The sequence below is a fragment of the Macrotis lagotis genome, chromosome 1 (genome assembly GCF_037893015.1).
Source record: "Macrotis lagotis isolate mMagLag1 chromosome 1, bilby.v1.9.chrom.fasta, whole genome shotgun sequence".
Classification (NCBI taxonomy): Eukaryota; Metazoa; Chordata; class Mammalia; order Peramelemorphia; family Peramelidae; genus Macrotis; species Macrotis lagotis.
Genome location: NC_133658.1, coordinates 879,976,005 through 879,997,511, shown reverse-complemented (window position 1 = coordinate 879,997,511; position 21,507 = coordinate 879,976,005). Strand labels below are relative to the sequence as shown.

General features: G+C 37.7%; 1 protein-coding gene across 2 annotated transcripts; it reads left to right on the top strand.

Moving 5' to 3' along the window:
* Positions 1-302: 302 nt before the first annotated feature.
* Positions 303-16,655, top strand: LOC141491283 (cilia- and flagella-associated protein 107-like). Of its 2 annotated transcripts, XM_074192061.1 has the most exons (4): positions 303-595; positions 4,637-4,750; positions 14,946-15,123; positions 16,180-16,655. In XM_074192061.1, exons 1-4 carry the CDS (start codon positions 491-493, stop codon positions 16,347-16,349), a joined length of 567 nt encoding a protein of 188 aa, XP_074048162.1. In that variant the 5' UTR covers positions 303-490; the 3' UTR covers positions 16,350-16,655. The 2 variants fall into 2 exon arrangements, with proteins under 2 accessions (XP_074048162.1, XP_074048173.1); XM_074192072.1 differs by lacking the exon at positions 4,637-4,750.
* Positions 16,656-21,507: the final 4,852 nt, after the last annotated feature.

The window sequence follows — 21,507 nt, the reverse complement described above, 5'->3', positions numbered from 1 at the left end:
TTCTATCCAATAATACATTAGGACTTTTATTTGCATGTCTTTAAGGAAAGAGCAGAGTCTAAGATTTCATAATTAAGACAAAGTGATAAAAAGTTTTAATATAATCAATTATTATAATAATACCTATTCTTCACTGGATACACATTTCAGCAAGAAGAATTACAATATAGAAATCAGGACTCCTGAGCAGTTATTCTGGAGGGAGATTAAAAATAAGCTTCCCTTTTGCTCTAGTGGAATCAGCAGTTCTTGTAGGTCTATCACCATGGGAACAGTAAACAAAGAATTCCAAACCACTTGATACTCCGTGTAAAGGGGGAAGTGGTACCACAGGGAATTTTTCTTTGGAAAGAAAGTGAGAAAATATTAAAACCTTAGCAAATCCTTTAACTACCATCACAGACCCTAAAGGAAAGTGGTACAGTTTAATGCTGTTGCTAACTTTAATCCCACAATTCAGGGTCTGGGAAACTAGGTGCAAATTGTTGCCATGTTTCCAATGTCCCCACAGTCCTGCTCTACTCCCAGTTGGAGAATTGAGCCAAAGTTTTCAACTAGAGTGCTCATTGGAAACTGGGTAGAAGAGAGAAATAAGGTAAGGAGTTAAAAGAAAGGGGAGACAAAGGGTAAGCAGGGTAGGCTCAAGGGGAGAAAAGGAGCATGAGGTAGAAAGGGTACTATATGTAGGTATATATCTTAAACAAACTGCAGATTGTGTGTGTGTGTGTGTGTGTGTGTGTGTGTGTGGTTGTTGCTGCTGGTGTTTGTCTAGGAAATAATATAAAAACAATGGTGTGAAGGATATATGGTGGAAGCGTTAGACTGAATCAAGAAGACTGTTTTGCAGGTTATTACAATAGTTTGATAAGTAGAAAAAAAGGAGCTAAACAAGATTAATTGTAATGGAGGTTGAAGGAAAGGAAAAATGTGAGATATGGAGGGCAAAATGACAAAACCTGTCAACAGATAAGTGGAGTAAGGGAAGGGAAGAGAGTCAAAAATGATTTCAATGTCAATGAAATTGAGCCCCTGGATAAATGGGAAGAATGTGGTACTGCTTTCAACAGACACAGATAAATTATGGGGAGTCAAATGTTCAGAGAAAAGGTATGAAAAGGAGGAGATTCTGGGAAGATGGTGGAGTAACTTAGAAAATTCCAAGCTCTCTAGATTTCCTCCACTAACAAGTCAAAAAAACACCTCAGAGTGAAAGTTGAGCAGCAGAAAAAAACAAGCTGCAGCAAAAATATTATTACTTCTGGACAACTGGGGAAGATCTGAAGGGACTGGAGGTTGAATGCAGTACAAATACCTTCAGCCAGGTCCCTAAACAGCAAGAGGTGAGTCCTAGGGGCAGCTGAGTTTGTAGGTAGCCTCTGACTCAGTCACAGGAATTTTCATCTCCAGAACAGTCTGAGGGTCTGGCATCTGAGCAGGGGAAGAGAGGAAACCTCTGCTGATAAGGAATGCCAGGCCCAGGCTAAGAAGAAACCAGCACATAACCAGTGAATGCAGAGGCAGAGGCATGGGGATACTGCTGGCTGTAGACACTTAACAGGAAAACTGAGTTCTTGAGCTAGGTTTCAGGTTAGAGGGGAGAATAGAAGGTTGTAGCCACTGGAGGATTCTTAGGGAGTAAGATCATTTCTTGCTCTGTGTACTGAGGGACCCCATTTGTAACTTGAAGGAGGAAAACAGTCTATGGGTTGGCCTAGGACAAAACTCCTGGGATCAGATGTCCTTTCCCCCACTTGGAGGACCAGAGATGACTATAACAATATGGTGCTTTTAAAAACAATTTTTAAATGAGTTGAATAAGGAGAAATAAAAAAACCATAGAGAGATATTTTGGGAATGAAGAAGACTGGGGGTTCATCTTTAGAGGAAGATGCTAAAGTGAAAAAAGACTATCCCGAAGAGTAATGCCAGATGGCTACCTGTTCAAAAGAATTCACAGAGGAACTCAAAAATAAGACTTTAAATATCAAATACTTTAGATTGAGGAAAAGCTAAATTAGAATGGTGCAAGGGGAAGTCAGTCAAGTTATAAGAAATTAAGAAATATTAAAACAAAATATAAAGAATCAAAAAGAAAAGAAAGCAAAATGCCTTGCAAGAAAAACAAGAGCTCTGGAGACTAGATCAAGAAAAATAAATAAGAATAATCAGACAACCTGAAAGCTATGATCAAATAAAAAGAATCTTGATACAATACAACAAGAAATAATTAAAGAAAATTTTTCTGAGGTTTTAGAATAAGAAGGGAAAGTAGAAATAGGAAAAAATCACAGATCCTCAACTGAAAGGAATCCTAGAAGGAAAACTAATAGGAATATCAATTAAATTCCAAATCCCTCAGGTTAAGTGAAAATATTCAGAGCAACAAGAAAGAAAAAGCAATTCAAATATGGTAGAACCACAATTAAAATTATACAAGACCAATTAGCAGGGCTTGGAACACTTAACTTAAAAGACTGCAGATGTTGGAACACAATATATTGAAGAGCAAAAGAACTGGGTTAGTGGCTGAAAATATACTCAGCAAAGTCAAGCATAATCCTGAATGAAAAAAAAATGGACATGCAACAAAATGCAAGACTTTCAGGATTTTGTTGCACAAAGACCTGAACTTAAGAGAAAACTTGACTTACAAGAACTAAAAAAAAATAAGGTAAACATCAAATACTAATTACAAGGGGCTCAATAAGGACAAATTGCTTACTATCTATACATGATATCAATTATATGTTCAGATTGTTGTTGGTAATTGGGTAATTAGAAAGAAAGGTGGGTGCAGCGATACTAGGGTATGACTCTTAAAAGTAAAATGATTTTGGAAAAGATTTAAAAAAGGGGTAACATACAAATGAGAAGAACTGATACAAAGGAATTAGATGGGGAAGGAGAGTTGGTATTTGTTTGTTTATTTTTTTTTTGTTTCTGCAAGGCAATGGGATTAAGTGACTTGACCAAGATCACACAGCTAGGTAATTATTGTCTGAGGTTGGATTTGAACTCAGATCCTCCTGACTCCAGGGCAGGTACTCTATCCACTGTGCCACCTAGCTGCCCCTGAGAGCTGGTATTCCTGGAAAAGAAATTTATTATATACTTATATAAGGCTATAAAAGCCTTTTAAATTCAGACAGATAAAATAAGGGAATAAGGAAAATAATGAGTTTGAGGGTGAGGGAATGGGATAAAAGAGTATATAGAAGTGGGTATAGATTAATGAGGAGATATAGAAGGATGTATAGATCAATGGAGAAGGGAATATAGAAGAGAGTACAAAGTAGGGATTCTTTGAAGGTCAGTTAATTAAGGAATAGGAGGGCAAGGTAGCAAGTACAAGTTTTTAGGAAATGTTATAAAAATAAGAGATAACAAACTAAATATATATATATTATATATAAAAATCTGTATATAGGGGTGACTATGTGTGTATGTATATAAATGTTTATATATGTGTGCAGGAGTGTGTATATGTTATATATATATATATATATATATATATATATATATATACCCATACATATACACATATACAAACATATATGTATATATCAATGCTTAATTATAGTGGTTCTGGGGGGAAGTAGGAGAAAAAAAGATTAAACAGCACACATTGGAGAACAGGAAAAAACCTAAAAGGAAGCAAAGAAAAGATGGATAATTTTAAGCATGATATGTAATATTTATAGGCTTTCTTGAAATCAAAATTTATTGTTAGATACTATGAATTCTCTCACATTTTGTTGTACACACATGACAATTTTTTTTAATTTTATGAAATAAAAATATATGTTTGAAAAATAAAATTATGAAAGTATTTATCTGAAGTGATGCCAAGAATCTGATAACCTAAATTACATTTTTGAGGGAGACTGGGGTGAGGCAGTTGGGCTGAAGTGACTTGCCTAAGGTCACACAGCTAGTCAATGTCAAGTGTCTGAGAGCAAATTTGAACTCAGGCTCTCTTGACTTCAGGGTCAAAGCTTTATCACTGCACCTACTAGATTACCTTTTGCTACAGAGGCATCTGCAGACTATTCTGTGGGAGCTGAGTGTGCATGGGTTCTCAAGAACTAGAACAAAGGGAAATATTTGACTGGGAAATGGATATGATCCTTCCAGAGGCATCCTTGGATGAGCCAAGCCTAACAATAGCCAAGGGTGCCTCTAGGAGGTCTTTGTCTATACAGAACAGGAATAAACAGGATAAAAAGAAATAATTTTTTTTAGGTTTTTGCAAGGCAAATGGGGTTAAGAGGCTTGCCCAGGGCTACACAGCTAGGTAATTATTAAGTGTCTGAGGCCGGATTTGAACCCAGGTACTTCTGACTCCAGGGCCAGTGCTCTATCCACTGTGCCACCTAGCTGCCCCAAGAAATAATGTTTTTTTACATAAGAGAAGAAAAATGAACAAAAAATCAGATGTGAACCCTGTTCAAATGTTACCAACATCTGTTTATATTATGTGTCTTTAGTACTCCTAATAGAGGAGCAGGAGGAAATCTGGACTCTGGACATGCCATAGAAGATCTCCTTACACAGAAGCTTTTGGTGTTGTTTATTAGAAAGAACTGTCAGAGGAAGGAGGTCACAGATTCTGAACAAATGTTTTGGTCTTTTTCAGTTCATCAAAACTTCAAAACCAAGTTTCCACAGCACTTGCCAAGAGGACTTCATTTGGTTCCAAGATCACAAAGCAGATCAGAAAACAAAATGGTATAATATGAGAAGAAGTGAGGTAAAAGGAATAGTAATTTAAATATTTCCCAGGATTCTGAGTAAGCAAAGGACATAAGATTCAAATCAAGATTCCCAATATAGACCAGTTAAACAAGTTTATTCTTAAAAAATCAATTATAATAATAATAAATCAATTAATTAAAAATGTCCATTCTCGCTTCTACACCATAACTCTTTAAATATCTGAAGACAAGTTATCATGTTCCCCTAAATCTAGTCTTCTCTGGTCTAAATATTATCCAGTTCCTTCAAGCCAACTGCATGAACTAAAAGCTGTTTTGCTACCCTTGTCTGGAAGCTCTATAACTTATTAATATACTTTCTTTTAGGAACATTTCATGTAAAGGAATAAAATATAAATTATAGATACAATATGACATAAGAAAAGCTTTAAACCTTCAAGAGCTATATAAGTTTCTTGTTGCTATTCAGTCATGTGTGACTCTTTGTGACTCCATTTAGGGTATTTTGATATAATTGGAGTCGTTTGCCATTTCCTTCTCTGGCTTATTTTACAGATGAGAAAACTGAGATAAACAGGGGTGAAGTGTATTGCCCAGTGTCACACAACTAGTGAAGTGTCTGAGGCTGGACTCCAGGTTTGGCACTCAATTCATTATATCAATTTACTGTCTTAGTATTATTCAAAAAAGGACATTGATAAGTAAATAAAAAGTTTCATATTTTACATAACATTAGAAAAAACTAAAATGTTAATACTATAGTATAGACGGGTAGTAGGAGTTATTTATTAGAATCAAAGTATTTCAGATACAAAAGGGATCTGAAAAATATAATAGGTTCATAAAATAATGTAACAACATAATTTAGAGTTGGATGGAATTCATATGTTCAGGGCAACTAGGTGGCACAGTGGATAGAGCACTGACCCTGGAGTCAGGAAGGCCTGAGTTCAAATTTGACCTCAGAGACTTAATAGTTACCTAGCTGTGTGATCTTTGGCAAGTCACTTAACCCTACTGCCTTGCAAAAACAAAAAAAGAATTCATGTATTCATCTAGTTTAACTTACTATTCCACAGAAGGTCCCTTCTACTTTCATGTGACAATGGTAATCATGAATTCAAGCACTGAATTTTAAGTCAGAAATTTTGAATTTGAATCATGGCTCTTTCACTAACTTATGGGGGACCTTGGCACACTCACCTAAGAGTCTGTTTCCTTGGGTGTAAAATGAAGAATGAATGAATCCAATTTAATATTGGTTGGGCATTTTTTATGTTCAAGGTTCTACCCAAGAAGCAGCAGATACAGAGTTCAAATGCTGAACTCTAAGAGTTTATAATTGATCTGAGGAGATATGACATCTACACAAATAACTTTTATATAAATAAGAATGGATGGAAATAAGATGCTTATGTGAATTGCCAAGAAAAAATCAGGAGTAGGAAATCATTCCAGTAGTAGGCTCTGGGGACCTAAGTTGGTTCTTAAAGGAAATGATGTATTCAGATGTTTGGAGGGCTGTTATGAAGGAGAGGAATTAAATTATTCCAGGTAGCTCTGGTAGTAGATGGGTGAAATACTAAGTCACAGATTTCAGCTTACTGTAAGAAAGAATTTCACAATTAAAGTTGTTCAAGAATAAAATGAACTCTTTGGGGAGATGAGTCTCCAAAAGTTTAAGGGATTAAGTAGGGACAAGACTTTCCCACAGGGAGATCTAAAGAATTCCTGTATAGAACAAGAAGATGGGCTACAGGTCCTCAAAATTGCCTTCCATCTTAAAATTCTATGGGTTTTTTTTAGGTTTTTGCAAGGCAATGGGGTTAAGTGATTTGTCCAAGGCCATACATCTAGGTCATTATTAAGTGTCTGAGGCCAGATTTGAACTGACTCCAGGGTCGGTGCTCTATCCACTGTGCCACCTAGCCACCCCCAAATTCTATATTCTTATGAGTTGGCCTAGGTCAAAAACCTACTGAGAAGCAATGCTGGAGAATAATTTCTCAATAATGTAGACAAAGATATTGAGACAACATGATATGAGAATTGGAACTGAAAAAGACCCGTATTCAATTATTGCCTTAGTCGCTTATTATTTAGGAGCTGTGTGACCATAGGTAAGCCATTTAACCACCTTGAGCCTCAGTTTGTCCATATGTAAAATAGAGATAACTCTAGTATCTATCCCATAGGATTTTATCAAATGAGATAATGTATATAATATTCTTTTTTATACAAAATACTCCTTGTCAAGAGTATATGAATGTTAGTTGTTAATATTAATGCCATCACCTAACTCCTTTTATCATCAATTAGAATCAACTCTATACATGTAGATTATCTATTTGGTGAATTATAGGCACCATGTTACTACCCCAGGGCAGTTTCCTCCTACCACCCTGGATCCTTCTAGATGGCCAACCTTCACTATTAGAGGGCATACTTTACAAGAAGCTTCCTTGACAAATATTGTTTTGCAAAAATACTACTAATGTATTATAGTAATTCACAATTTCCTAAAGCCTAGGTAATATAAGGTGACAATTCACAATTTTATAAATGAGGAAGCATAGGAAATGAATTGACTGGCTCACAGTCAAACAGTTTCTAAGTAGTAGAGTCAGAATTAAAATCAGAGTTGCTTGTTCCAAGTACAGCTCTCTTTCACTTACACCAGAAAACCTCTCAATGAAGTCCATGTTAATGGCAGGAAAATGCTATCATATTAGTCAGTCTGACAAAGGATTCAGAAGGTTGATAAATATTTATAGAAACTCATAATTGCAAACAAGTGGTAGTAAATAACCCTGAGTTTGCAAACCCTGCCTACCATCAAAATACTATTTATTGCAAACATATTAAATATCATTACTAGCTTAGTTTCCATTTCTTCCTCTGAGAAATGGGTTTAATGTATTATTTACTTCCCAGAGTTTTGAGAAAGTCCTTAGTAAGATTTAAAGTGAATAAATCTTAAATTCTTCAAAGGGCATTGGATTTGGAATCTCAGAAGCTAGGGTTGCCCAGCTCTGCAGCTCCAATCACAGGATCACAGCTGGAAGACATCTCAACCAACATGTGATCCTCCCCAAGGCCAGGGAGATTAAGTGTCTGAGCCTGATGTCACACAGATAGTCAACATTAAAGGTAGGCTTTGAACTCAGGGCTTCTGACTTCAAAGTTGGTGCTCTTTCCTCTATCACATGCCTAGGACCTTGGTAAAGGCTTCCTTTAGTCCTAGACAGAATTCTCACCAGAAAAAAATTTCAAAAAACTAAAAGTTAATATTTAAGAAAATAACAAATATGTGTGTGAAAGCAACTTATGAATGATATCAAGTGCTCTACAGATGGTCAATTCAAGTCATCTTTGCAAAAGTAAAAGTTACCATTTCAGTTCAAGATACCGTATGTTCCATCAAAGCACAGTGTGGCTGAATCATCTCTAACTCTGTTTCAACCAAGACCCAGTTTGTGGTGCAGTATCCAGGAAGTGCTTGTCCTTCTTAAATGAACAGTTTTCTATGAGTCATTAATTAGCAATAAGCACCTCTGAATATATCTCATGCAAGGTATTGAAGAAGCAAACAGGAAAATGACACCATCTCTGCTCTAGTCTATAGAATGTAAGAGGTTTCTATTCTACAGGGTAAAACACGCACATGAACGCGTAAGTATAAAATAAAACAAAGCAATGGACAAGAGAGGGAATAGAAGTTGGGAGGAAATGAGAGGCCTTGTATAAAAGATGCTGCCTGTGAAAAGGCAAAGTTCAGAGATGAGGTGCTGTCGCCATGGAGCACTGTCCAGTTAAGGAAAGGAAGACTCAGGAGACTTGTGGGTCAGGGCAGCAACCCTTAATGATCACAAGTCATAACTAAGAGCTCAGTTTCTCTCATTATATGTAAACTGCAGCTCAGGAAAGATCTATGAATTCCCTGCAGACACATAGAGGTTCAGTGGCATTACAGGACGTTCCATCTGTTGACTCTTCAATCTGTTGACTCCAATCCATTTCTCTTCTTTTCTAAAAATCCCATTGGGTAAGGATGAAGGGATCTTTTGCTTCAGTGCCTTATGCTAAAACTAAATTCTCACCCATGTGTTGGGTGATTTCAAAGTGACCCTGATCAAAGTGAGACAGATGAGGTAAGCTCTCTAGAATTTTCCTTGCTCTGGGATCCCAAAAATACATATAATTTCACAATTTGTGGCGGTTAGGTCAATGAAAAGGAAATACTTTTTAAAGAAAAATGAACTTCAAGAGGACAGAAAAATAGAACTGGAAAGAAGAAATAGACAATGTCTCTGATATTAGAATAGTAGTCTCAAATTTATTTAGAGTTGGTAGGGATATTAGCAGGAATAATGTCTAACTCCCTCAGTTTAGAAAAGACCCTGAGAGAAATGAATGACTTACTCAAGGTGGTAAATGACTTACTCATAAAGGTGGTAAAAGGCAAGCATAGGGTTTAAATGCGAGTCCCTTCAACTCCCAAACCAGGATTTTACTCCATGTCAACTGAGCTGTCATCAAAAATAGGGCCTCCCTTCTGACCATGAGCATTCCATCTCCTATGCCATTTGTCTTCAAACCAGTGTTCAGTCTCCTCTGAGAAGAGCAGTGGCACCTTCCACTCTGTGATGAGCATTCTCACACCTAATCATCAATCTCCTGCATGATCTCCAAGCTTCAGAAGGAAGGGGGAAATAAACTAGGATTTCCCATCTCATTACATGCCTTCTAGCTTTTCCATGCTCTACTTATTTCTGGATCTTCCCAACACCTCTGGAAAGAGGAGGGGTGCCTTCAGTCACTCATGAACATGTTCAAACCGGCCATATCTTTTCATCTTTTTAGCAGTTGCTGAAATTTGCCCCTACTCCTGACGACACACCCCCTGGCTACCCTCTCCACTGAGTAATAGTAGAAGCAGGTCATCTGGCATCACCATCAGCTATATTGCACCTACTATCTGTCAGGCACTGAGCTGAACTTTTTTTTACATATATTATCTCATTTGATCCTTACAACAACCCTGGGTTGGGGCAGGAGCTATTGTTTTCTTATTTTACCATTTGGGAAATTGAAGTAAACAGAAGCTAGTATGTGAGGCTGTATTTGAAATAAGCTCTTCCTGATTCCTAGCCCATCAGCTTAATGGTGTATAGGAAGTATTATGCACTTTCCTCACTTCTCACTCTCTTCACATTTCACTCTTTGCAACCTCTCCCAGCTTGATTCTCCCTTTTTTAAAGGTTATATATGTACAGTTATGTTAAACATATTTCCATATTAGTCATGATGAAAGAAGAATCAGAACAAAAGAAAAAAATGTTTAAAAAGTGAAAAATGTAGGCTTCTGCCTACATTCAGACTCCATAGGTTTTTTTTCCCTTTGGATGTGGTTGGCTTTTCCATCACAAGTTTTCTGGAATTGTCTTTGATTACTGTATTGCTGAGAAGAGTTAAGAATATCATAGATGATCATTGCACAGTGTTACTATTAATGTATACAACATTCTCCTGATTCTTTTCACTTTATGCAGCATTAGTTCTTATAAGTCTTTCCAAGTTTCTGAAATCTGCCTACTCATCATTTCTCATAGCAAGATAGTGTTCCATTATATTCATATGCCAAATTTTGTTCATTCAATCCCCAATTGAAAGGTATCTGCTAAATTTCCCATTTATTCCCACCACAAAAAGATCTGCTATTAGTATTTGGAACATGATGGTCCTTTTCCCCATTTTTGTGATCTCTTTGGGATTCAGATCTAGTAATGATATTGCTGGATCAAAGGGTTATCACAATTTTATAGCCCTTTTCGCACAGTTCCAAATTGCTTTCCAAAATGGTTGGATCATGCAACAATCAGGGACAATTTGGGGCTGTCTGCAATGGAGAATACCATCTGTATCCAGATAAAGAACTGAGGAATTTGAACAAAGACCAAGGACTATTACCTTTAATTTAGAAAAAAAACCTGATATTTTATTATCTGATCTTGCTATCTCTTATACTTCATGATTCTTCCTTAAGGATATGATTTCTCTCTCCTCACACTCAATTTGGATCAATGTAAACCATGGAAACAATGTAAAGATTGGCAAATTGCCTTCTGTGGGGGAAGAGGGAAGTAAGACTAGGGGAAAAGTTATAAAACTCAAAACTCAAAATAAATAAAGTCTTTAATAGAAACAGAATGGTTGGATCAATTCACATTGACTCAACTTTTAAGAGCCTACATAACCATCTTAAATACTTCACTCTATGTCTGGATTGCCCATCCAAAACAACATTGCAAAGGACATACTTGCATATTCCTTTTTAGCAAGATAGTGTTCCATTATATTCATATGCCAAATTTTGTTCATTCAATCCCCAATTGAAAGGTATCTGCTAAATTTCCCATTTATTCCCATGTCTTTGTTTCCTTCCTTTTAAACTGTCAAAGCAATCCATAGGGTCCCTCATTTGTATGCTTCAAAAAGCACAAACCCAAGTCATTTATTAAGTGTCTGAGGCCGGATTTGAACTCAGGGACTCCTGACTCCAGGGCTGGTGCTCTATGTAACCTAGCTGCCCCTAGTATCTTACCTAGATTAGTCATCAACTTTCTATTTGGTTCTTCCTGATTCAAAAGTCATCCCTATTGGATAAAAATAGTAGCAAAATGAATATTGGGCAGTTCTATTTGTCTACTGATCCTTTATAGGTTAATTATGGCTATTTGTTTGCTTGGTTACTCATTGGATTGTGAACTCCTTATGGGCTGGGGTTGTCTTTTGCCTCTTTTTTTTTAATATCCCTGTTCTAATAGCCATTTCATAAATGCTTATAGACTGACTCACTCTGTCCTGGGCACTGGCTTAAAATAAGAGGGAAGACTGCTATAAGAAATGAATGAGAAGGTAGAGCTGCCCACACTTAATTACCTAGCTGTGTTGGGCAAACCACTTAACACCATTTGCCTTGCAAAAACCTAAGAAAATAAAAAAAAATAGATAAGATACTAGCAGAGAACACTGAAGTACCCTTGATGAATTCAAGCCTGGCCCAGATAGTTTCTGTTCAAGGACTGAACACACCATTGGATGGGCCTACTGAGTCTCTCAAAGACACGAAAAAGAAATATTGTGGAGTACAAATGAGAGGTAAGATTAGAAAAGAGCAAATGTTCTTATCTTCAAGAAAGGAGAAGTGGAATTCATCAACCTTTGGGCCAGGCAGTGTGAATATGATTCCTGAAAAATTCTAGACTGCATTATTATAGAAATGCTTATCGAACATTTAGGGAAAGAAGCAGTGATGACAAACAGTCCACATAATTCCACAAAAACAAACAAAGGACCTCACTCTTCTCCCATATAAAGATCAGTCCCTGGAAATTCTGGAGAACAAAATACTAGAGAAGTGACCAATGGATTTTCATATAGAAAAGATATTAAGCTATCTGATCTGACCTCAGAGGGTATGAGTAAGAGGAATAACAGGAAGATGCAAGGAGGTGAATTTAGACTAGATATCAACAAATGAACAAAGTCATTCAAAATTAGAATGGGCTGCTTTAGGAGGTGGTAGGCTACCCCTTGTTGCTGGTCTTCTGGAGATTGGATGAACATTTTCCGTGAATGCTGTGGTCATGATAATTTGCTGGGCATGGAGCTAGACTCAATGGCTATTAAGGTCTGAAATCACATCATTCTGTAATTCTTGTCTGAACTACCGTACCAGCTTCCTAATTAGATCTTTGGCTTCTGTTCTTTTCTTTCTCCAATCCAAACTCCATGACACTGCTAAACTGATTTACCTAATGATATACCTAAGGCACACTTTCCCTAGCATTATTTTACATTGTTCCCCTTTACAAAAAGCCTATAATCTTTGGAATAGGAGACATAACAGTCTGTAGCTTCCATGTCTTTGTTCTGCTCCTTTGGTGACTCCCTTCTAGAACATACTCCCTCTTTGCATTTACTTCATAATATCCTTATTTTCCATTTCCAGTTGCCTCTTATATGAGACATTTCCTGATCTGTCCAATTATTGGGAATTTCTCCCTCCTGAAATTATTTTGTTTATAATTTGTACATTTGCTATATTTTCTCTTCCTCCCATTCCTCCAAGCAATTAAGTTTCTGGAAGGCAGGGATGATTTTCTTTTTATATTTGTATCTATAGGTAAGTGTCTAAGGCATGTTAATTGAATTGAATTAAATCAGGCTGAATCTAATAGTTCTCTTACCTCAGTCAAAACCCTAAACCTAAACTGTTTGTTCCCATTAATTTCCCTTCTTTTCTTCAGACAGTCTTCAAGGTCTCAACCTTGTTTATCTATCCCAAATATTGCCTGAGCTCCAACCTAAACACTTGTGATAGAAAAGAACATAAAATCATTTGATAGAAATTTTTTCCCCTTTTCTTGACAGAACACCCACACCATCACCACCATTATCACCCAAACCAAAGGAAGGATGAGAATCTTTCTTAGACCAGTGAGGAGACCTTATGTTGACTCTATTTCTTTCTCTTTTCATGGGTTTTCTCAGTCTAGTCCTAAAATATACCATTGTACCTAATTGTATTTGTCCTCTAATCAATGGGAATCACAATAGCTCATTTTCATAACCTTAAAAATGAAGAGTCAGGGGGCATCCAGGGATGTAGATTTTGAAAATTCCTAATTAATTATTCATCTCCACCCTTCTCCATTCTCTTTAGCATTGTAGTGTGACTTATTTATAGAATCACTATTTGAAATATTGGGCTTAGTTGGCATTTCTACACCATATCTTGATTTTCATGCCCACTCTGATCAGAGTGGGTGTGAAAACCAAGGTTATCCTCTTGATAAATCAGTCCATTTCTCTCTGACACTTTTGGGGAGACAAGAAGGATTTCTTAGGGAACTCACCAAGTTAAGTAAATCTTCCTCTCTAAGGAAGGAGGAGAATTTCTTTTCACAATAAAAAAACTTCTACCAAAGAAAACATTTTACCAGTTCCAGCTGAGGAAACCTGTAAACCTTTGTGGTAGAAAACAATTTATGGAGATTGCTTTGCCACTTCTCATAATTAACACCTTGAAAATCATGGAAGGGGGATAGCTAGATGATACAGTGGATAGAGCACTGGCCCTGGAGTCAGGAGGACCTGAGTTCAAATCCGACCTTAGCGTGCCTAGCTGTGTGACTTTAGACAAGTCACTTAAACCCATTGCCTTAAATAAATAAAATTTTTTAAAAAGTCATGGTATAAATATCAGACTTGGTATTCACTATTTTACCCTTCTGAAGGAAGTTTTAAGGATACAATTTCAGCTTACAAGGACATGAGTCTATCCACTTCACTTGGCAGACCTGATTGTTATTTTCATCATATATAAATTCCATCCAAACCAAGAATTAATTTGGAATTCATTAGAAGGCTGTCCATTTATATAAAAAGAAACAAATTCTAGAGAATCATTTGAGAACATATATTTGAAGGTAAGTTCAGAGAACTCATAGGCTCTTGGAGTTGAAAGGGACCTAAGTCTTTGAGCATAGGCCATAAGGTTAGCTAGTCATTATTTGCTCTTGGCTTCAAGCTACCCATTTAGATTTTCCTTATTGAAATTATTTTCAGCTTATCAATAATGTATATGGATATAGATATATCTGATATGTTTATATATATATATGTGTGTGTGCGTGTGTGTGTTTATATTAACTGTGACTCAAAATATTTCTAATTCTTGGATTTTAAAAAACTGGCAGACACTTATAACACTAAGTAAAGTTTTATAACCATTTCAAGGATGAGATTTACTTTTCAACAGTATAACTTTAAATGAATATATATCAAAGATAATAAAATTTATGCTACTAAATAAAATAATGAAATCTGATTCTCTAAAGTACCAGTGATGTTAGAATACTATCTAATCTATAAAGAAGAAAATCAAAATTTTCACCAAAGAACAAAATGCTTTATTTGATGGAATTAGCAAGTGACTAAGCTAATATTTAGATGTTGAAATCAATTAACCAATGGATAATGTGTAGTTTTCCTTGTTTTGATGCCTAATTAGCTGGAGAGGCCACATCAATTGTTTGATCCTTAAAGGACACACCATATACTGTGCTGTTAACTCCACAACCTTTCCCCCTCCTCTTCCAGAATAACTTGCTGGGAATTTCCAGGTTATACCCCCCAAATGCCTAGATATATCTGTTGTTCCAGGGCCTGCCATATAAGAACCTGATTACTCACCATGAGGAACCAAAACATCGGAATCTAATCAGCACATATGATGATCATTTCAACCGGCATGGCTACAATCCTCTTTTACCACCAATCCGGACTTGGAATGGGCAGAAACTGATGTGGCTGCCAGAGAAGTCAGACTTTCCCCTTCTTGGTACTTTCTCAATCCATTCTGCCCCCCTATACAGATCACCACAGGCTCCAAAATATCCTAAAACCTTGCTATAATGCCCCCGACCAGGACATACAATATGGAATAGGAAAGTCAGCCTCAGACTCTAGGGAAACTACAGGCAAAATCATAATAAAGTTTCACTTAAAATAACATTCAAAGATTTGGGGGCAGTATTACGAAGCACTGGTATATTGTGCTCTCTTCCCAGGGATGCCCTTTGCCCCAATGCCCCATTTCAACAGCATTCTTCTGGCTACCTTGAGCAATGCTGAGTAACTGTCTCTAGTTGGCACAAGGACTCATCTCTGTTCTTACACCAATTTCAGGCTCAATTTGCCACATTCCACCCACTTCCACCCATCTCTATTCTGAGAATCCATCACACAATGTCTTCTTCTAAAAGTGTGCCTGGTTTTAGGAGGAAGTGACTTTACCTCTACATGAAGGTATAGACCAAGGTTGCTTTCTTCAGCTTCACTAGAGTGAAAATCAGATCAGAGAATAATGTGATTATCACTTCTTATTCAGTTAATGTGTATTAGGACATACAATAATTTGCAAAGAAAAGCAAAGACCTTCCCTTATCATACCAGCTCCCCTCCCTGATAAAGGACTGACTAACAAGTTAGTTAACTAACTAGCAGAATGGATATATCTCTGGCAATTATGGAGAGAATATTGCCCTGCTCATAGTAGGCACTTCAATGTTTCTTGAATTGAATTCTAGAGATAAGGTTATTGATGTTTCCTCCCCACCAGGAGAACAGACTTCCTATTCCTGGGGCCTTGGGCACATATGCTCTGGAGTCTACCAGAAAAGATCAAGTTTGGCCCTCTCTTTCACTCCTTTCCTTCTTGTACCTTCCAGACCTAACACCTTTCTTTTAAGTATTTTGAAACTCCTGACTCAAGTTTGTCTCCTTTCAATCTGAAAAAACTTCAAGGAAGCATTCACCCCACCTATCTTTTCCCTCCTGGGGTTGGGTCCAATTCTCCATTCATAACCTCACATTCTGACTCTGATTTCTGTTGCAGCTCCCCCCACCAACTATGGCCTCTTTGAGAATCTCCAAAAGAAATGGCAAGAGCCTACCAAGATTGACCGAGCGACCAGTATTTACACCTCATCTTATGTAAGACACCCAGTATCTGCTATGTCAGAGCAGGAAGGTGCAATTCCAGCGCTGCCTCCACCCCCGATATAGTGAACCATCTCCCTCCCTCCTTTTGACAGTTGTCTTCCCTGTCCAAGATGAAACTAGACCAAGGAATCCTCACATCTTCAGGTTCCTAGGAGAGCAAACCAGGGAAACAAGAACAATGCCTTCTTTCCCTACTGGCATACTCGAATAGGTACACCTATCAGGAGGACATACAGTAGAGAGAGATCTATGGAACACCCACCATATTTGATCTCTTTCTTTGGAAAGCAAGCACCTCTCTCCTCCCAATTGCAGGCTACTCTTACCTTATTTTCCTGAATTAAGTGTGCATAAAGCTATTAAAGTTGATGGTACTGACAAGATAAGAGTGTTTGTTATCACTGGGCTTCTTAGTATAATGGGAGCAATTAGTCAAACACATTCTATAGAAAAATGCAGATGAAATTCTCTTTTTTTTAAAAAATTTTCCAGAATAGTTAAAATGTTAGAAATCTCATTCCTGAAGCAGAAAGAGCACTAGTTCTGCGGCTGGAGGACTGGGTTCAAATTTCATGTCCAGACTTACTGCCAATGTGACCTTGGAAAAGTATCTTTACCTCTCTGGGGTACATAAGAACTCTCTCTCTCTCTTTCTCTCTCTGACACACATAAACACAAACACACACACACACACACACACACACACACCTCTAAGGTGAGGCACCTGGATATTCTGTATGCATATATAACTTTGTGTATTGGTTCATGGGCATTTGCTTGTGTATAGTACAAGCTGATCTCCTCCCTCAATTATATAAGATTCCAATATCCTGGGTCCCTAGCACACTCTCCTATGTGTAACCTATACCTGCATTTAGCCTTATCCATAACCTAATGTCTACTTTCTCATTATTCACATCCTACCACCTGAGAACAAGCCCATTTTCAGCTATACTCTCAGTTTCAGGCCATTCTATATTTCCTTTTTACCCATACCCCTTTATATACACCCTACAAAGCACTTTCTATATGGTTCAAAAACGTCTTTTGTTCTAAACTTACTTCTGTCTTCTTCCTTTCACTATCATCAAAAGGAATTTTCTGAATAATAACATAATCAAATGTCTTGTTTAGCAGGGACCTCATTTCTCCCACCCCATTGTTCTTTTCCCCTTAAGAGGGAAAGTGGGAGCTGGCATTTTTTGTTCTATTAAAACTCAGTTCAGCGTTCCTTTTCCTTTCACCTAATATAATCATATACTCAAATTATAAAGACATGAAAGTTTCATGAAAGGTATCAGAAAAAGATTATGTTGGATTATTAGTTGACAAGAAATTATTATGTCAAGATTAGATTGAAAAATGAAATGTTGGGGTGGCTAGGTGGCGTAGTGGATAAAGCACCGGTCTTGGAGTCAGGAGTACCTGGGTTCAAATCCAGTCTCAGACACTTAATAATTACCTAGCTGTGTGGCCTTGGGCAAGCCACTTAACCCCATTTGCCTTGCAAAAAAACCCCCCCAAAATAAAAGAAAAATGAAATGTTTCTATGACTCAAATTGTGGGACAGATAAATAATTGCATTACACAGAACAATATTTTGTAATGAGATTTCAACTATCTGAGTATAAATAACCAACATTCATTTATCTCTGGGTATTTTGTTAACTATCAATAGCAATACAATAAGCCCTGTGGACATCCAGAATACAAACACATATCAATAATAATCTAAGCCTAATTATAAAGATGTATCTGCTTCTGCAACAAATTAATAATACATAAAAGGATTTCTGTTCTCATAGATTTAGAAATAATGCAGGTCACAACATATGCCTGCCCATCCTAGGTAGTTTTTCTATGACCACCCATTAGTTCACCCCAGTGGACCTCTAGCGTGCTGAAGTCATCCTCAGCAAAACAACTAAACTGAATTCCAAACTTTAAAATATATAAATGTGAATTATCCAAGTCCCTGTTCTTTTCTACAAATCTGAATAACAAAACTTGATGTTTTAAGTATATAAATATATTAGAATGTATACAGACATCTAAATGAATATTTACAGGTGTACTGGGACTCCATAGCTAGAGATGCCCGTGAGAACTCAATGACAATTCTGAAAACTTACCTGACTTCCCCTCCTTTTCTTTTTGCCTGGGCTCCTACATCATAAATTGACAGTGAATGCCACCACTAAAAGAAAATATTCTTTTGAACTGAAAATTCAGAGTGAAAATTCTTTACTAATTAATGTGCCTTTGGGAATGCCCAATAAAGCAGCCTGATGTTGTATTTGTTTATGCTGTAGATGTACAACCTTTTTTAAAAAATGTAGTTGACTTAAAGGGCAATCTATTCACAGTTCAATTGCACACAAAGGTTTTTATTCCATATCCTAAAGAAATGTACAATCTTGAAAAATCTAAATATAAACAAGTTTTGTTTGCCACACAAAGTGGAGAATAATTGAAAGAGGTGAATCCGTTGTTATGATTCATTAGTCTGAGTGACAAGATTTGCCAGAAGTTCTCAATGACGCTGTTGCCCAAGAGTATAATTGCACATCTTGTGCCTGACCTGGGGAAAGGTCAGAATTGTTGTTCTTGCATCTTCCCCTCTGACATTCAACTTAGTTCCCTAGATGTACCATGAACTAGTTGCTTATTTCATAACTTTGTCCTTAGGCCCCAGGTGTAATAAGGTATTCAGAAATATCATTGAACCAATCTGGTTAAGTGTTTATTGTGCAATCCTGAAAAGAAAAGACTGAGAACATTCTAAGTCATATATATAAATACATACATATATGTATGTATTTATATATATATATATGTTTATTATCTTAGGAGGAAGCATGAAGTAGGGCAGAGAGCATGGAAGATCTGAATTCAAAATCTGCCTCCAACACTTATTTGCTGAGTGATCCTGAGAAAGTTATAGGTTATATTACTTCTTGTATAAAAGTGGAATGAGTAGGTACCTCACTAGGTTGTGAAAATCAAAAGAAATAAAGTCAGATACTATTCTTTTGAGTGAGGTCTGATGTTTTCCTCAAGCACTCTAAGTAAAAACCTAGCTCCTTTTTCTTTCCTCCTGTGCTTCCCAGATTTATAGAGCAAAGCAGGACTGGTTTTTTTTTTTTTTGGTTTTTGCAAGGCAAACAAGGTTAAGTGGCTTGCCCAAAGCCAAACAGCTAGGTAATTATTAAGTGTCTGAGACCAGATTTGAACCCAGGTACTCCTGACTCCAGGGCCAGTGCTTTATCCACTATGCCACCTAGCTGCCCCTAAAGCAGGACTTAAGATATAGCCAGACTGCTGTCTTACATCTCCTGCTCCTCAATGTACTAAGTGACCCAGAGAAATCACTTAACCTCTCAGAGAAACAACACTAAGACCACAAGTGGCACAAAAGGTGCCAATCTGCACTGATAGGGGGATTTTCTTTTATAGACCAATGAAATCAGTCCAGTCAGTATTCCTTCTTCCAAACTTTTCAGTGTAAAAGGTATAAAATGACAAGGTACTTAAAAACTATTTTTAAAGTACTTGCCAGTCTACCCCAGCCTCATCCTGCTTGGCCTTCTGAAGAGCAAAATCAAAAGCAATGGGTAGAGGTTGAAAAGAGAACACTAGGCTTAAACATTGTGATTTAGGGTATGACACATGACTTGGATTTGAAATACTGGGAAAATTCACTTAAATCTCTGTGCCTCTGTTTTCTTATGTTTAAAATAAGGTAGAGGTCTCAAAGCTTCCCTTTCAAGGAAAATAGTCTTCTATCCCTAGAGACCTTCAAGGGAAGACTGGATAGCTGAGTGTGAACTAGATGACTGTGAAGACTTCCTCCCTAGAGGTCTTCAAGGGAAGGCTGGATGGCTATGAGCACTTCATTCCTAGAGGGAATGTAGGTGTGCAAGTTTTTTAAAAATGTAGTTGACTTAAGGGGTGATCTATTCACAGTTCAAAAGCCAGGGAAGGCTGGATGACTGAACATTTCACTCCTGGAGGCTTCAAGGGAAGACTGGACTGGAAGCATCCTTTCCTCAAACCCACTGTGGTGAGGGAGGTGAAGCACAAGGCACCACATTGCCATCTTCTTTTGTTGTTTTTTTTTTGGGGGGGGGTTAGGTTTTTGCAAGGTAGTAGGGTTAAGTGACTTGCCCAAGGTCACATAGCTAGGTGATGATTAAATGTCTGAGGGTACATTTGAACTTAGGTCCTCCCAATTCCAGGGCCAGCGCTCTATCCACTGTGCCACCTAGCCGCCCCCTATATTGTCATCATCTGCCAGGGACCGCTGCCTGCACTGCACCTGCTCACTCGCCCTGCCTAGCAGCCTCATGCACCCGGGTTTCCTAGTGTGAGTCTAATCTTAGACTTGGATGAAGGGCGTTTAGATCAAACTAACTCCATCTGGACCTGGGAGCATGGAGGAGGAGCTGGCATCACCTCTTTCCTCTGACACTCAATCAGTAAGAGTGCAGGGTCTGAATCTAATTTTAGACACTTTAAAGACTGGGTGACCCTAGGCAAGTCCCTTACCCTCTGCTGCCTGTAAAAATGGAGATATCAGCTCCGATCTCACAGGCTTACTGTGAGGATCTAGTGAGATAATAATTATAAAATGGTTTAGCACAGTGGCTGGACATGGTGGACTTATTCCCCTTCCCCATAGTGACCTACCATAAAACAGGGGCAACAATGGGGATGCCTACCTCTCCGGGTCCTTGTGAAGATCAGGTGAGGTAATATTTTGTTAAGCAGTTAGGCTATGACTCCCACAGAGTAGGCACTTGAACACCTTGTTTCCTTCTTGCTTCATATACAGAGTTGGAAGGGATCTGTAGTCTGACCTTTCTCATTTGACAGATGAGGAAAGTGAGGGCTTGTCCAAACTCACAGGGACAGTGAGAGACAGCTTAGCAGGTGCTTCCTATGGCCTTGGGCTCCTGACTTGTGAGAGTTCTCCAGATCTAGGCTGGGTCAGCTTCCAGCACTCTACTCTCTAGCCAGCTTAAAGTCATGTTCTCTGGCTGTGGCCTTCCCTCACCTCCATCCCTCCATTTAACCTAGCTCTGGATACAGTAATGAAGTGAACACTTTTATTCCCAATAAGGATACGCCAGTCAATTGTCCTATGCTTCCATTCATCATCCCTGTGCCTTTCTAGTCACACACACAGATTTTATCTTCTCCATTAGAGTAACAGCTAGCT